This window comes from Larimichthys crocea, chromosome IX, assembly GCF_000972845.2.
Source record: "Larimichthys crocea isolate SSNF chromosome IX, L_crocea_2.0, whole genome shotgun sequence".
NCBI lineage: Eukaryota > Metazoa > Chordata > Actinopteri > Sciaenidae > Larimichthys > Larimichthys crocea.
Window position 1 is genome coordinate 4982929 of NC_040019.1, and position 17785 is coordinate 5000713.

At 40.1% G+C, this 17785-nt stretch overlaps 1 protein-coding gene across 1 annotated transcript in view; it reads right to left on the reverse strand.

Annotated features, from left to right (window-relative positions):
• The window catches only part of itga1 (integrin, alpha 1), a 46496-nt gene that overhangs the window by 11764 nt on the left and 16947 nt on the right, over positions 1-17785 (reverse strand). Inside the window, exons 2-14 of the mRNA XM_010748038.2 lie at positions 16236-16356; positions 13044-13153; positions 10619-10707; positions 9384-9498; positions 8315-8436; positions 7493-7641; positions 7007-7157; positions 6689-6863; positions 6381-6454; positions 3478-3625; positions 2110-2255; positions 684-824; positions 279-530 (exon numbers count right to left, since the gene is read on the reverse strand). Of these exons, the coding sequence (XP_010746340.2) occupies positions 279-530; positions 684-824; positions 2110-2255; positions 3478-3625; positions 6381-6454; positions 6689-6863; positions 7007-7157; positions 7493-7641; positions 8315-8436; positions 9384-9498; positions 10619-10707; positions 13044-13153; positions 16236-16356 (1793 nt within the window). The remainder of the gene's footprint in view (positions 1-278; positions 531-683; positions 825-2109; positions 2256-3477; positions 3626-6380; positions 6455-6688; positions 6864-7006; positions 7158-7492; positions 7642-8314; positions 8437-9383; positions 9499-10618; positions 10708-13043; positions 13154-16235; positions 16357-17785) is intronic.

Below are 17785 nucleotides of genomic sequence, written 5' to 3' on the forward strand. Positions count from 1 at the left end.
TTGGTCACACTCAGAGACAAGTGTTAAAATCACCTAACCCTAACCATGACAGGTTTGTGCAGCTTGCCCTGATATAGACAGAGAAGTTTTGAGTGCCTGTTTCATTGAAATCTCTATAACGGAGGTGACAAAGTTGGCACAACCCAAAAAACCACGTTGATCATATTTAACAGAAATGCATCAGGTTGAAATATACCAGAATTCTCCTTTAATTCAAATAAAAATTACAGATCTTTTGTCGTTAACGGTTCAGTGAGTTGCATTCAAACTGTTCTCACCTGTACATATTTCTCTTTCAGTGATGTTTTATCTCCGTGATAGATGTAGACGGCGCCTCGGTGGTCGTTTTCAAAAGGCGCGCCGATCGCCACGTCATTGAACCCATCGAGGTTGAGATCTGTTACGGCTGCAATAGCTGTACCAAACCGGGCACCACATGGTTCATTTTTATTAGTGCAGCTGGCTGAGCGGGCAGTGCAACAGGACTGGTTGATAGGCTTTAAAATGAACTCGCGCTCAAATTGGCCATCCTGGAAATAAAAATAAAAAAGAGACCAGAGGAGAGACTACAATCAGTGGGTGCACCATCTCTGTTGAATCTGACACCTTGCAACTCTTTCAACCAAAGATGCTTGCATACACATAAAGCACTGTAATTAATAATAACTTTCAATGTTCTGTACCTTGAGTTTGTAGACATAGACTTGTCCCTGCTCATCTCGTTCTGTTCCCATGTACATTGGAGCTCCAACCAAGAGGAGATCCGTGTAGGAATCCCCATTCACATCGAGGGTCTGCAAAACGCTGCCGAAGTAGGAACCAATCTGCACAGAGGAGTCGGAAATCTGTCAGTATTGACAATTGAGGCACTAAATTCACTGAAGCACAATTTTTCTTCCGCTTCCGACTGCTACAGGGTTTCAGAGCAGCGTCATCTGTGAGGATAGAAAACAAAGTAGCTCATAAGAGCTTAAGGGTGTATCATCATGGTCATTTTGTGCTTCAAATTTTTACAAACCACAAAAGTAATGGGTGGAAAAATGTTTATTATCTCAGGAAGGTACCTCCCAGTTAACTCAGAGAGCAGAATTAGCTATTAGCTCAAGCCATCTGGTCAGAGCTCTGGATTTTTATATGCTGCAAAATACTGGAAGGTGGTGGTAGTTTTACACACCAAGCTGGTGAGGAGGAAACATTCATTTTAAGTTAAGGCAGCGCACACTGCTGTGTTTTTATGGCTGTATAATTAAAAGGGGTATTTCACCGCTGGAAAGACAAGTCTTCTTCTAAAACTGGGCTGTCTATCCAGCACAAAGTGACAAATATTTGGTGCTACATGACCGATGAAAACAGAGAAAAGAGGCTGTGCTATTCCCTTTTTGTTTTACCTACAAGAACCACTCCCAGGCCATTCCTGGGGGGAGTAGGAAAGAGCTTTCTTAGCCAACTGTTTGTTCACGAGAACCTTTTAGCTGCAATGAGGTCGACGTGCATTGTTCTTGGGTGTAAGGGCTTATAGAAGGGAAAGAAGAAACCGCATGCTGGCATGAGTTATTAAAATTAAAAATCATCTGGTAAAAATCTGCCAGATGATGCGAGTGTGAAGCTTTGTGTTCAAGCAACATGGAGGACAGTTAAACATTGTTCATTAGCAAATACTAGCCACAATGTAATGACACAACACTGGTTAAAAAATTGACAAAGTTTCCTTTCAGTTGTGAAAATGTTTGTTTCTCTGTGATCAATGTTTCCTTGACTATTTTGCATCAGCTATATTTTGAGGAAACAGCAGGATTTTCATACAATCCCTCCAAAATATGGGAAGTTCTGCTCAGGCTTAGACATGTGTGCAATTAAAAGTTTTGAAAAAAAAAGAACAGACGCAAGATATGAATTTAACTTCAATTTAACTTTAATTTAACTTTGTTGAAAAAAGCAAAGCTCAATGAAAGGATCAATATTGTCTCATTTTATGTAAAATCTAAGAGCAGACAGGGAGTTATGACCAGAATCCTGATGTCAGGGTCTCAGACAGACTGATGAAAGATGCCTTCCCTGCAAAAATACGCAGGAGGAACTGAGGCTAGCCAAGATGCTGAAAAGACTCACCTGCTCCCCATTTAGTATCTGTGAGATGACGACGTTGTCCTTTTCATTCAGGCGATAGATAACAACACGGCCTGTGTGGTTGTACCGTGGTGCACCTGTGATGTACAGCACTCCATCAGGGGTGGATGCCGACTGAACATCATAGCCTGAGGACAACAGAGTACATACCGTGTTCAATTCAAAGCATACATAAGCAGCGGGCATCATCAGGAATGTGTCTTAATGATGGCATGACAAAAACACACTCCGGCTCTCTATTTTTAAACGCTTCCTCGGCTAACTGTTTACATGCCACTGTGCAGAGGAAACAGTAAAAGATCACTGGAAACTGGCAGGACACGCTCATAGACAAGCACACAAAGAATGTGTATGCAGCCAGACACTTAGGAATGAGCATGTGCCAACAGCTGAGTTTACAGTACGGGAGCCTGGACCCACCAGTGTTATTTCAAATGACATGTTGATTAAATAACTTGATATTAAGATGCAGCGGTTGTTCTAAGAGCCATAAAAGGCAGCAGGACGGAGAGAAAAGCCTGTGCATATTATTTATGTGACAGAGAGCGAGAGAGGCATCTGCTGTCAAAGTTAGACAAATTACATATCTCACTCCTCCATACAACAGAAACGCTATATTTATTCTGCAGCTGTAAGATTTCACTTCATCTCTGGAAGATCTAGTTTATCTTTCTCTCAGTGCTTAACACAAAAGCTCTGAGCTCAGACAGAGTTTGTGTAAAAACCGCTCCACAGTTTGTATTGTCTGGTTTACAGGTGCATGTTTCTCTACAACACTGAATATTAATAACTAAATAAGCAAACAGCTACTTGAAGGTAATATAAATGATTTAAGTGAGCTTTAAACTGAGCTAATCTGCTTCATCAGGACCGTGTGGGTTTGGTTTGAACCCACCAACTGTCGTGAGATTGACTTGAAAAAACAGGGAAAAGACCACAGAGAAAACAAGAATTAAAAAAAAGAAAAGAAACTGTTAGAGCAAAAGTGGAAAAAGAAAATAATGCAATAAACACTACAAAAAGGGACCTGGATCAATTGATAGGGTAATAAAATTTCTGAGCTGAAAAAGTGGTTTAGTGTAAAGTTGCTCTCTAAAAATTGTTGGCAGGATACTTCAAACTACAAACAAGATCAAATATTACTCGTTCTATTATGAATTTTGGATCCAAGAAGGTTTCATATTTGTTAAACTTTCCCAGCGCCTAAAAAAATCTATTTATATGTAGAACCTTTCTGTCATAGAAGCTAGGAGACTAAAACTCAGAGAGCAATTTTCAGTGACTCTGCACAATCTTTAAGTCCTGTATCCATCCTGTCCCGTATCCTGTATACATTCTGAGTCAACTCACCGAGATACCCAGCGAGTCCTTCGTACCCGGCCTCAGTCTGTGGATCGTAGAACGTAGAATTCTTCGGAGTGACATTTTTTCCACCCACGTGCATCACCACTGTCCCGTTCCAGTCATACGCACCCACTGCTCCAAATAAAACACCTTCCTACAGGAGACAACAGAGCTGATATCAGGACGACTCAAATACAAGATGCTTTACTTATTTGTACTTACTGTAAGCAAAAGTAGTAATGTACAGTAGTTTATATATAAATACTCCATTTCAAGTTCTGCATACAGAATAGTATTAAAATTATTAAGAAGTATTAAAAGTATCAAAAGGCAAGGCAAGGCAAGGCAAGTTTATTTGTATAGCACAATTCGTACACAAGGCAATTCATAGTGCTTTACAGAGGCAAGGAAAAACATTTGACATTAAGACAAGCAATAGCAATAGAAATTAAAAAATTAAAAAGAGAAGAAAATTTAATTAAAAATATCAGAATGTCATTTAAAATCATTAAAATAGCAAATTTGAAAACAATTTAAAACATTAAATGAATCACTGGATTATGATTAAAAATTCTTTAAAGGTTCTTTAAAAGAGCTCAGCCATAAGCACGTGAAAATAGAAAAGTTTTTAACCTGGATTTAAAAGTGCTAAGAGTTGGGGCTGATTTCAGTCCTGCTGGTAGTTTGTTCCAGTTGTGAGCAGCATAACTGCTAAATGCTGCTTCACCGTGTCTGGTTTGAACTCTGTGCTCCACTATCTGACCTGAGTCCGTAGATCTCAGAGCCCTACTGGGTCTATATTCTACTAACATTTCGTTTATGTATTGTGGGCCTAAACCATTCAGTGATTTGTAAACTAGTAGCAGAACTTTAAAATCTATTCTGTGGCTAACTGGGAGCCAGTGTAAAGACTTAAGAACTGGGGTGATGTGTTCTGATCTCTTTGTTCTGGTCAAAACTCGAGCTGCTGCGTTCTGAATGAGCTGCAGCTGTTTGATACTTTTTGGGGGGAGTCCAGTCAAAAGACCATTACAGTAGTCAAGTCTACTGGAGATGAAAGCATGGATCAGCTTCTCCTGATCTGTTTGGGACATAAAGCCCTTAACTCTGGATATGTTCTTAAGTTGGTAGAAGGCTGTTTTGGTGACTGATTTTATGTGACTGTTGAAGGTCAGATCTGAGTCTATCAACACGCCAAGGTTTCGGACTTGGTCTTTTGTTTTTAGAGACAGTAACTCAAGGTGTTTACTGACAGCAACCCTCTTCTCTTTATTGCCAAAAACAATTACCTCAGTTTTTTCTTGATTTAACTGAAGAAAATTTTGGTTCATCCAATTTTTGACTTGCTCTAGACAGTTACACAATGACTCTATAGGACTGCAGTCATCTGGGGACAGCGCAAGATATATCTGTGTGTCATCTGCATAACTATGATAGTTGACATTAGAATTCTGCAGAATTTGACCCAAAGGCAGCATATATAGGCTGAACAAAAGGGGTCCAAGAACTGACCCCTGAGGAACCCCACATGTCATAGCCACTCGATCTGATTGATTACTTCCAATGGTCACAAAATAACTCCGTTCCTCCAAGTAGGACCTGAACCATTCTAGGACTGTTCCACGGAGTCCTGCCCATGTTTCCAACAAAAGTACTACTGGGAATACTATCACTCATCATTGAGCAGCATTTGATGTTTTAGCTGGTTGTAAAATATTCTTTTTAGTGAAATAATCTTAAAACATATATATATATATATATATCAATATTTTAATTTATTAAACAAAAATTTGTATCTAAAATCTGAGCCTCTAAAGTAACTAAAGCTGTCAAATAAATAAAGTGGAATAAAAAGTACAATGTTTTCTGACATAGTGAAGATGAGGTGTAAGGTAGCAAAAAATCTAATATTAAATATAATATTTTAGTATTACACCACTATAAAAAGACCCAGTATTATAAATTATAGAATGTTGTCACTTTTTAAGATTAATTAAATTAAAGTTATTTATTGAGGAAAAACTGAATTTTATGTGTTTGTGATGGTCATCTTTCACTGTAGTCTAATATGACTGATTAATCGAAGCTCAACTGATAATGTAATGTAATAACTAGCTGCTGCTGTAATCTCAGTCAAGACACAACTACAGGAAACTGAGTTATCTAATAGGAAGGGGAGGGGTCACACAGGACATGACATGTATCATTACTCACTATGAAAGGAAATCAATCAATCAAGAGGCTTCTTGCCTCTGCTGACCATCAAACGACGCCTCGCGTGTTTAGCACACAGCTTGGTTGTGTCGAGTTTTGCGAAGCTAAATGAGACAAAGTGTGCACGATGATCGAGGAGGTGATAAACGTGAGTCAGGAAGAGCAGGAAGAGAAGTGTAAGCAGGGAGCCTGTTTTTAAATAGACATAGGAAATACCTAATGAATGAACACGAGAGGTGTGTGTAGGGGCAAAAGCATTCATGTTGTTTTTTACCCGAGTGAATCAGATTCAACCTCTCGCGCTTGTACACGCCTCGTGCTTGGCTTTCCGTGTCTCGCACACTCTCGTGCAATCAGACAAAACACAGTCGGTCTGGAAGTCTGCGGCAGTGCGAGCAGAGCGGACAGAGAGAGTGAGTCTGTGACTGGAAACTTCTACTGACCGAGGTGAATCACCAAAGTGGTTGAAGATGCACCAGAGATAACGCCGCGTCAATGCGTCTGGACGCATTAGTAGACAAAGCATCCGTGCCAACACATACAATTGCACGCAAGCACATAAAATAAGCATTTCCTTTTAAACGCAACGGTTTACGGACACGTAAACCTCGCTGTGATCTTAATGATAATGCACTCATCTGTCATGTGCAAATATGGTATGTGTTTATTCCACTGAGATGAATAATTATACTTACTTTAGAAGTATGTGCACTAAACCCAGCCTGGGACATCTCCATCTCAAAGGAGGAGGTTAAATTTCCAGTTGTAGCTGAGGAAGGAAAAGTTCATTTTAACCTTTTTATATAAAGTTAACAGTACATAATGAAACATTGTCACATAAATGACTGAATCAAGAGAGAATTTGTTTAAAAGGCTAAAATACTGATACCTTTTTTTTTGTCTGTAGCTCCAAATTTACCGTACGGACTTTAAGTTCAATCATCTCAGCTCTCTGCAAAAAGCTGAATGCTGTGTGAGCACGCACGTGTGTTTATGTGTATACCTTCCAAAGCAAAGATCCTGCTTCCCAAAGCGTCCACGATGGTCAACAATGCCTCCTCATCAGACACGTTGAAGAAGTGTTCTCGTAACGGCTGACTGGAGATGGACTCAATCTCCTTGATAAACTTCTGCACTTCTTCTGCACTTTTGTTCAGACGATTATAGTCTCCCAAAACCTGGAAACAACAACAAACTATCTTAAACGCCAGAGCAAAAAAAAAGTTATGGCAAACACAAACCTTCACATCCCTCCAAGATCGTGATTCATAGCACACACATAAACATAATCTGTGAAAACCAAAAGATAGTTTGTACCCACAGCAATGCCAAACCTCTCGATGTCATCGTTGTCACATTCTTTTATGACCTCGTCTAGGTTATAGGAGTCATGTGACTCTCCGTCGGTCACAGTCAGCATGACTTTCTTCACCCCATGTCGTGCGCCACGCTCTGGCATGAAGGCCTCCTTCCTGATGGGGCAGAAATTTCCAAAAATTCAGTCAAAAGAACACGACTTCTGGACCACCTGCTGAATTTATAGTCCATGTTTATTATTTGTTGGTTGGTCATGTTGAATCTTGGAGTCGCAACATTATCCAGATTGTAAGGAAACACCAAAAAATAGTGAGGCAAACATGAAACTATGACACTACATGACCTAATTATGGCCTGATAAACTTGTTGGTGGGCTCCAGGGGAACGACCTGCTGTATATGTATCCTATCGGTCACAGTTCCTAGCAAGCATGCACGCTATTTGTTTTTATATTTGTTGTAGTGTCATTAAACCAGTCAATGTTACGTACCTGGCTGTATCAATGCCCAGGAAAGTCATGGTCTTGGAGCCCTGTTGCTGAGGAATGTCTTTAACAAAATCCAGCAAATCACGAGTGTTGTTAAACTGGCTCAGGTTGACCCTGTGCATCACAGTCTCACCATATGACACTATTCCCACCTGAAAAACAAACATACACACACATTTTTTCTTATAAACTGTAACCTACGTTACATTTATTTTCCCTATTCTGTCCTTCAGTGTTCTTCTCTTCTCTGCTTCTCCTCCCTAGACAGTCTGCTGAGGATGTGGTTGGGTCTGGTGGGGTTGATATGACACAATGTTCTTTATACAGACGGCAGAGGACTTCAGCAGCCATGGAAGATGTGACTTACAACCACTAGGCTCCACAGAGTGAAGTCTTTCCAGTGTTTCCCTCTGGAAAACTCCACAAGCTCCAGGCCAGATCAATGTAACCATAATAAAAACTAACCACCCATTCGAAGAGCGATCCAAGACAAGAGGACAGAAATACACTGAAGGTATAACTGAGTAAGGCATAGGCTCAAATTACTTTAAAAAGGCTTCACTTCATGAAGTCTGCTTTACAAAGAGCATCTTATAGTTATTCTCACCGTTGGCAACAGACGGAAAATTCCATAATAGAGTGCAGTTAAGTCATTAAATATAATATGAAAGAGATGGAGGTTAATATGTTCCTATATTTATCCTTTTTCTATGTTAGTCTAATCTTACATAAGCCATACACCATCATGTTTAAGACAAAAAAGACATGATTCTAATAATAATGTTTTCCATGAATGAACACTTTTATTTATTCATGTGACCTGACCTGTGAGAGGTTAGGTCCGACCACAATTTTCTCAAGGAAACGTAGCAGGAAATCGACGATGCTGGACCAGGGGTAGATACTGTTAGATCCATCCAGAAGTATCACAATGTCCAACTCACACTCTGGAACAAAGCCAGAAAGGATTCAATTAGATTAAATAGTATGTTTGGTTTAGGCCTGTTATTACTAAAAATGCTGATTTCACTCCAGAGAAATTAGATTATGTAACACAGTCATCTTCCTGCGTGTGACCACAGCAAACACACTCCAGTATCTCCAAGTCCAACTGTAATAATGTAGAGCAGCGGTTGCCAACCTGGAGTTTGCACCCTGACGAGGGATCGCATGTTAAACACAAGAGACTGCAAGATCATTAGAAGAATAAGAAATTCAGAGAGAACATATTCGTCCTGCACTTTGTTAGTTTGTTTGTTGAGAATGGACCAAATCAACTCTGTGAATGCGACAGCACAGAGCCACGCATGGTGGAATCTTTCAGATGTCTTTCTTTGCTACGCATTCCATAATAATTGGCCTAAAATAGGCTAATTTCAAACTCTGTGCAAAGGTTGGTTGCCTCACGGAGGCGAAAAATCTGTAAAGGCTGCATAATCTGTTAGATCCTACATTTATTCAGTTTAAAATCTGGGATTTGTTAGTACTCTGAGTCATTTTAATGGGTTTTTGTCAGTGTCTGTCAGTAAAGGAATGCCAGCAAAAGTGATACTGAAAGAAAAACACGAGTGTAGACTGTTTACTCTTTCTACGCTGTTTCCTTCCTGGGTAACACAGTGCAGGCCCAGTAAACTGTCTCCTAACTTGGGCATACAACACAGCAGAAGGGCTGGGCTGAGCCGGGACGGAGAGGGATGGGGGTCGCAGACAAGTTTACATTAAGAAGAAGGCCCTAATCTCCAGCTTCGCTAGGGGAGAGTGAGTTTGATGTCACGAACTTGGGTGGTGCTAATGTGTGTGTAGATGATAATCTCTTATCCCGGACAGGCAATTTGTACAGATGCCATCACGTCCCGTATGAATCTGATGTGTCTTATTTTGTCAGGCTGCGTACTTTGCACGGACGGAGCCACAGAGTTGAGGACCTCGAAGGAAGAGCTGACATTCGCACAAACTCCTGAGATGTACTGCTGCCGCCCACACATGTAGCCGTACTGAGGACCACAGGCCTGTGGAGACAAGAAACACACACATACAAACAAACTTAAGTCTCTAGTTGCTTGAGAAAGTGAAACTGGTTAGCTTTCCACCCATATGAAGTCACGGGTGAGAGGAGGTTCACGGCTACTGAAGACCAAACCCGAGAGGAAAGAACTACTAAAACTGAGAATTACACAGGGACTATTAAAAACCACCAAAGATCCCTTTTGACTAAAACTCTCCTAGAGAGAAAAAGAAAAGAAATTTAGCCTGCGAGGAAGTAGGGATTTAAAATTACCAACAATAACTGGAAAATTGCATAACACCTATTAATCTTTCAACCTCATTTCCTTAGATTTCCCTGCATGCTCCACACACCACGAGGGATACGGGAGTTGTACAAGAACAAGAGTCTACATGCTCACACACTCACGATGACATGGCTATCTTTGGCAGGTGCACCATGTCGATTATGTTTCCTTTGTTGCTAATGACAGCACTAAACACAAATTAAAACTGAGACTGACGGGGATGTTTTTAGAAAGAAATTATGTAATATTCCTTACTGTTTAAATGTTTTAGTTTAACACTGTTGGGTTGTTGAATTGCAGTATGAAAACTTGGCACGGTGTTGAAGAGTTACGTTAACACTCGCATTAACCACATTAGGTGGGAAGAGCTTCAGTTACGCTTATATACACTACACAGGACCGGCTCTCGTAGTCCAACATTATATTCTCTTGGATCAAATAACAAGTTGCATAAATACACATACATTTATTGACCACTTGGTCCTTGTTTCTGTCATTTTTCTGTCATCACATCCTGCCTAAAATAATAACATTTTACAGGAGTTCATAACTATAAAACCTTACGGGCTTGGGTAGCAACTTGTTACACACTCATACGTTTCTGCATTTATACAGTTGATTAACAGTTTCCTGCTACGTTCCCAGGGCCTGAAGCCTCGCTGGGAAACACGGAGGGTCAAGCCCACTTTTTTCCATAGAGCGCAAAGGTCTAGTGAACATATACTTGCTGCCCAGTTTTCTGCAGAAAATATGCAGCTCGGTCCCCCCTTTTGTGTTTGATATATAGAATTTACTCTACACTTTTAATATATATTACAAGGAGCAACTTCCCCCTTACCAGAAATCCTCCGTTGGGATTGGTCACCAGTGTAGTTCCCATGGTCATGTTCTCCTTCACTTCATGTAAGTTGGGAACTGTTGTGTTTTCTAAGAAAAATATGGATGAATAAACAGAGTGAGACAAACAGAGGGGAAGAACAGCTGGACAAATTCCTCCTCTGTACTTTCCCATAGGAAGAGAGCCACTCACCCCCCTTCCTTACTTCCGTCTACCCCAACAAGATGTAATAACCACTGACGTGTGAGCTTGAATTTAGGGTGTTTCATGACTTAACTGTACTGTCTCTTGGCGTATAGCTTATGGCAATTAATGAAAGATGCAGAGGAGGAAACATATTGCTTTTCTTAGAAGAAATAGTGGATTCGAATCATTAGGCAATCACGACATGTGGCTAAAATTAGCATGTTATGACAAACTATTGCTTCAGCAGAGGAATGCTTTGGATCTGCCTTACTTTTCCTTGCAGGGGATATTCTGAAAGTCATTCGCATGCCATTTCAATTTTAAATCTTGCTCTGTACCAATCCCCAAAGGGGAATTTGGATATTTAACCATTTCTGATTCTCATTAGCAGCCAGTTAAGGCTGTTAGTAGTTTATAGTATGATGTAATGACCGTTACTGACTTTGGTTTAGTATTATTCTGCTTTCTCCTCTTCCCCGTCTTCATCATAACTATCAGCATTAAAAGATCTTTCCCACACTCCAACACGTGTTTTTTGACGCGCAGTAAACGATCATATCTCATGCATCACGGGAAACTCTAATGCGAAAATAAGCTGGTGTGTAACATAACCTTTCCTTATTTATTCTCATATCTGATAAAGTAAGTGGCATGGGCCAAGATCCTGCACCTCATGATACATCCACAATGGACATAAAGCAGCTTTGTGGAGCTGCAGAGGAGAATACAGGCATTGTTTTGAGTGAGCTGTGAAGTTCCGATAACCATCAGAACAAATCAGACTTATCACACAATCCCCCTTGTTCTGGAATACAAAAAATACTTTTGTAAAGTGGTTTGCACTCAAATATATCACCATTACAACCAGCGATTAACTAAATAGTAGCTATGAATTGCATTGTTTGTTTGTTTTTCACAGGGAGGGTTCACTACTCTCGATTGGGTTCAAAGGGGGTCCATCGTGCCCAGGTGCTACGGCAGATCCCCACTGAAACTTCCCCATAACACAGCAACAGAAAGAAGAAATACTCACTTCATTCACAGCTTTAAATTTAGTTAATAAATCATTTAAATGTTGATGATATGGTCTTTGGCAGTGAATCAGTATATTAAGATGCCACCAATGCTGAATGTTCTTTCAACCTAAATGACTGCTTAAATTTGCATTCGTGCAGCCAACACATTGTTTATTGTCCGTCAGTTTTCCAAACAGAATGTAAACATATTGCAGAAATGTTTCTGCTTACAACTTTCTTTGCCAGTATTTCATCACACATAATAATCCCGGAATAACCACCTTTCAGTTTTACTGGTTGGTCGGAAAACGTGATTAAAAATGACAACATAACAACCACACAAATTTAACTTTGCTCATTATGGTTTGGCATATCTCTGTCCTGTGCTGCAATAGTCTAAACCTGTTATGGAGACAGGTTTGGCAATGTGAGACAAGGGCGTCGTCATCGGGCATAGACCGAAATGACACTACAGGGATGGGACTTAACGTGTGACAACTTTCTGCTGGGCTGTGCTGAGAAATCTGAGGTAAATCATCCTGTAGCTGTTGCAGCAATGTTGTTGTCGTAATGTAAACCACTCCCAGTTGTTTGCTGAGTGGTGCCAGGCTAAATCGATTCCCAGTGGATGTCTTCCAGACCAAATTTGAGTTTTAGGCTTTTGCTTGTCTAACTCATTCAAGATAAAAACAAATACAGCACTCTCCAGTGGCTCCAGTTAGCAGGAGTGTATCATTTCCATCCCTGACCGTATTATCAGCACCTAAAGTGAATAATTTACCAACAACAGGAGAACTGTAACTCCCGTTACTCGATAAATCTGAGGTGTGAACGGCTGTGTTGAAAAGTCTTGGTGTAGATCTACTGCACACATTAATGCTCTGTTCTTTTGAGTCAACACGCAGGCAAACAGTAATGAAAGCTTTGCAGACTGCTGACCGGGAGCTAAGTTGTGTTTGTATGCTTAATTAAGATATAATTGGAAGGATGACTTGTTTATTTACTGTCTTCCTGTTCTGATGGGCCTCACTTCCTCCAGTCAAGACCCGGTCAGAAACAGTGGATGTATGCAATGTTTTGTTTTGTCTGACCAACAGTCCAAAACCCAAACAGCAAATCCTCATATCTGAGCGTCTGGAACAAGCATTTTGGCTTAAAAAATATGTAAACAATTAATCGATCATTCAAACACACACACACACACACACACAGAGTTTTCTTACTGTACAGATCCAGTTTGACACATTTGTTGTTCTCTCTCCCCACAGGACACTTGTAAACGTCTCCTGTCCGATTAGCTGGCTGGCCCGTCAGCGGCGAACCAATCAGAACCCTGAATAAATAAAGAACAATTTTGGTTGGTTGGTTAAGAAATCCCGCCAACAACCACACAGCATCACAGTTTTTACAAGTGTGATAACAGGCACAATCTAAATGTTATTGCAGAAATTAAACACTGGCAGGTTGGAAGCCATGAATGAGTATTTCACCTCAATTTAGAATTGCCTTAATTATACTTTTATAGTTAAACTGAACATAAACAACAGGCTCTGATTGTTATAGTTAATTATAATTGGCTTATGAATCGTTGGCTGTCATATTACGTTATAAAAAAAAGAAACCTTAATTATCACTTAAGTTGCACCTCATTACATACTAATGCATGATATGTTGCAGATGTTGCAGATGACGATGAGTGATATCATATATTGCACAGTGTATGTGTGTGAAGTGAATTTCCCTGGTGTGGGATCATTAAAGTCTATTTTACGTAGAGTTGCAAAATTCAAAGTTGGAAACTTTTCATGGGAATCAATGCACATTTATGGGAATAAACAGGCATAATCCAGGAATTTACTAAATTGAATGTTGGCCCTTAACAGGGAAATTAAATAATTATGAGGCTATTTTATCATGATGCTAGCTTACCCCCAATTACTAAATCACCCCCAGTTTCCAGTTTATTCCCATAAATTCCCATGGAAAGTTTCCAATTTCGAATATTTTCAAAATTCTCCAGCTTAACTCCCTATGGAAAGTTCCTGGAAATTTTCCACCCATCTTATTTGGTCTGCACACGCCTGCATGCCAGCCTGTGTTATACACACACACTGTCTATGTGTGAGTTTCATAATATGTAAACCGATGTTAAAAAGAGTCGGTCATCTGCCCTGACTCGGGCTTATTAACATTCCTGAACTCTAATGGGGCCTGGTCATCTGAAGCAAGGCACAGAGTGCAACAACAACAACAACAACACACTCTGTGCTGCCTGTGAGAAACACCAAAACACGACTGATTGATTTATGGCAAATACTCAACGGGATGAAACGGAGACGCTTCAAACTCCTCAAAATAAAAATCTTATGTCATTTTTGCTCGGCTCATTAGCAGATTTCATTTTTTTTATACGAGCAAAATCCTCTAGATTTCTTATAATATGTCTACATAATCATATGTTTATTTGTAGAGCTTGATTTTTTTGCAGCTCAGTCGACTCAACACCAACATGACAATTTTATGATATCTATGCTGACAGCCTCCTGAGAAGAGACAGAACTCGGGGCGAGAACCAGAGTCAGTAGAAACTAAAGGTGGAAGGATGTCTCTCTCCTCACATGTAACATATTTCCTCTGTGCAGTTGATCCACCTTTCAACAGCTATAGGGTGGAGGTTTAGGGGAGACATCTGTGACTAATCAGTCACCTCCCAGTTGGGGTAACCGGCGTGTTACATCACCTCGTGATCGCCATCTCCTCTATAATACATAATATATTTCCTCCCACATGGACGTACTGGGGGCTACATATCATCTCCAGTTTTACTGCCCCTCCTCTTCATTTCCTTGAAGCATTCTTCATCATTCCGTTTTATCTCTTTATTTTCTTTCTTTCATCTGTTCCTGTTCACTCCTCAGATCTTAGAAGCCCTCCCTCCGCTCTCTGCCAGCTTTGCCCATGTTCTCTGACTTCTTTGGGTAATACTTGGGTTCCTCTTGAACTGCAATAAAACAGTGCTATCAGGAGATCCAGTGTGTTTTCAGGAAACAGTTTGGAGGTTCAGCCACAGCTGGCTCTACTGATTAGCGGTGAGCGAATTACCGTAACTGATCTCATGTGAGCTTGATAAGATCATAACCGCGAAACAGCACCAGGTACAGATGGGAAACGGATCAGCTGCGGTGTTGCGACAGGTTGGAGAAAAGTAAACAATAAAGAGTGGCGTAACCGAAGGAGAGATGTAGAGACGCCGAGCCGTTAACCACACTCTAATAGAGTTTAACAAGGTTTTAAAAATGTGCTTCTAGACACTTTTAGAAAGAAGCCACGGGCTCTTGGTTTCAGCGTATTTACAGGCTCAGTATGTGGATACTCTGGTGGGCAGTTTATGGTTAACAGCTAGAGTAGTAAAGGCAAAGATCCTCATTACAGCAACAGCTGGTGTTTTTTCATTCGCTTAGTTTTACAGGTGATTTAAGGTTCTTGGCTTTTATTAAGGTTTGTGGATTTGAATTGAACCAAACTGGATTCTGCCCTTGGTATAATAAAATGTTCTTAGACAAGAACATTTTTGGCCGGCGCCTCTCTTAAACAAGATCTTCTGATAAAAAGTCATCATGAGGACCACCAGAGCTTGTGAACTGTTTGTTAAACATCTTCATGTGCACGTCCACCCAAACCGAGATAAACAGTTGGTTGCCCTAATTCTCCAGTTGGGTGCCATTGAACCATTGCAGGAGAAGAGGTTGCAGCGAGATCGTATCAGACCTCAAAGTAATCAAACAGTGTGATACATTGGCAGCTTTTCCACCTCAGCCAAGCATTTCCCAGCTGAAAATGCACTAAAAAAGGAGTTTTGTGTGTCATAGAGCAAATACATAAATAAATATTAAATCCATGAACAAGATTAAGTAACTCATGCTCTCTAATTAATAATTTGTACTCTCATTCAGCCACCTTTTATCAGTCTTATGTACCCTTCACATATTCACAATGGATTTAATTTAATTATTTTTTATTTCGGACTGAGATATGTGGATGCGCTTCAAGTTTTGCCTGTTACAAACAACTTTGCATTATCAACCTGCTGCTGGCATGAATGTAACTTAAAAAAAGGAGGTGCTGCTTTTATGGTTACTTCACACTGATAAAATCATGAGAGTGACAGCTCTCTTAATAAGATGAATAAGATCAGAGTATCTAATTGAACTTGCCTTTACGTTAATCTGTCCGCATTCAATTCATACCTGTTGGAAGATTGACTAAAATGTTACGGTCTAATGTCACGTTAAATTTCCATCATTTGACGACATGGTGCATGTCTGAAATGGGCTTGTCTTTGAATTAACATCTGGGGGATGAGGAGGAAAGGGATGAATGTTATAGCTATAAAATGTGCAGTCGATGACACTCACCACTTCCCCTCGCTGTTCTCAAACTGCTGCACAGTGTAACCAAACATGTCGTCCAGAGGCCCGCTGAACGGCACGGCATTTTTCTGGTCCACGTTGAAGGAGAACACGCATGCCAGCAGACCTGCAGGGACACAGGGAAAGAAAGGGTTCAACAGAATGCCAGAGACTGTTATTTACTAAACAGAATAAGGCTCCAGAGAGCTGCTCCTAGATTAAATTATGTGATTAATAAATAATCTAATCCTGAAATAAGAGACTTTTGTATTCGTTTTCTCAAATAGGAAAGTCAGAATTCATAAACATTTTAATGAATATTTCTAAAATATTCAAGATGCAACCCAGAAATGAAAAATAAACAGATCTATAAATAGAATGAAGTCCAAATAAATATATATTTTGATAATTTTGCCACAATATTTACATAATTCTGATGATATCGACATAGACGTAGTAACATACTGCAGATAGAGATGGTACACCGAGATGAACTGATGAACTGTGTGAACCATATCACACACACACACAGTCATTTTGGAGGACAGTGGAGGAATTTCAAACATCAATGTGAAGGACTGACCAGTCTGAACTGCAGGACAATGGCTTCCTCTCTGCACTCTGCTCAGTCTTCGTCCGTCTGTCACTGAGCTGAGTATATATCACAGAGGCTCGATATAAATCCATCTATGTCTCATTGTCATACTACAATGACACTCTTTATATCTCTACCGAGACAGGGAATTCCTCGAGTATAATGTATTCAATGGGTGGACTTGAGTGAGGGAGTGCAGAGGAGTTAGAGGAGAAGTGGGATTAAAAAAAGAACACGCAGACAGAGACCACATACATGGCGACGCATATAAAACGCGGCTATTTGTTTCTTTGATGATGACGCTTTGCCACTAATGTGTCTGACCCAAACAAAATAGAGAGAGAACTGCCACATGGAGTCTGGATCGTGCTTCCAAACTAATTACAGACTTTTTAGACACGCTAGTCGTGGAGGTCAAATAATGACGATGACGGTCAGTCGGTCCACCAGTTTGGTCTTAAATATGTCAACACATATTCGATGGATTGCTATGAAATTTTCTGCAGGCAATCCATTATGATGACTCAGGTTTCCCCTAGCGTCACCATTATTGGTGGTCACATTTCCCTCAGGATAAATTGTATTAACTTGATTCTCTGACTTTTCATCTATCGCCATCATCAAGTTAAAACATTCATTTGTTCAATACTCCATGTATCAGATATATAAAACTAATGAAAATGTGACTTTGTGCTGTGGCTACACTCACCTGCAAGAAGTACGTAATGCTTCATGCCACTAAGTCACACACGACTAACTTATTTGATTGATTTTGGTGAAACTGGATCATATTTTATAGAGAAAATGTTTACCACCGTGCCTAAGTACAGCCTCACAGAGCTGATGTAGGTCCTTAATCTTGTTTATGATCAATGGGTATGTGCAATGTGAAAGGTGTCACTCATGGTGATAAACTACCATCCGACTACAGTTCCTCTCTGTGTTTAAAGTGTTTTAGCAT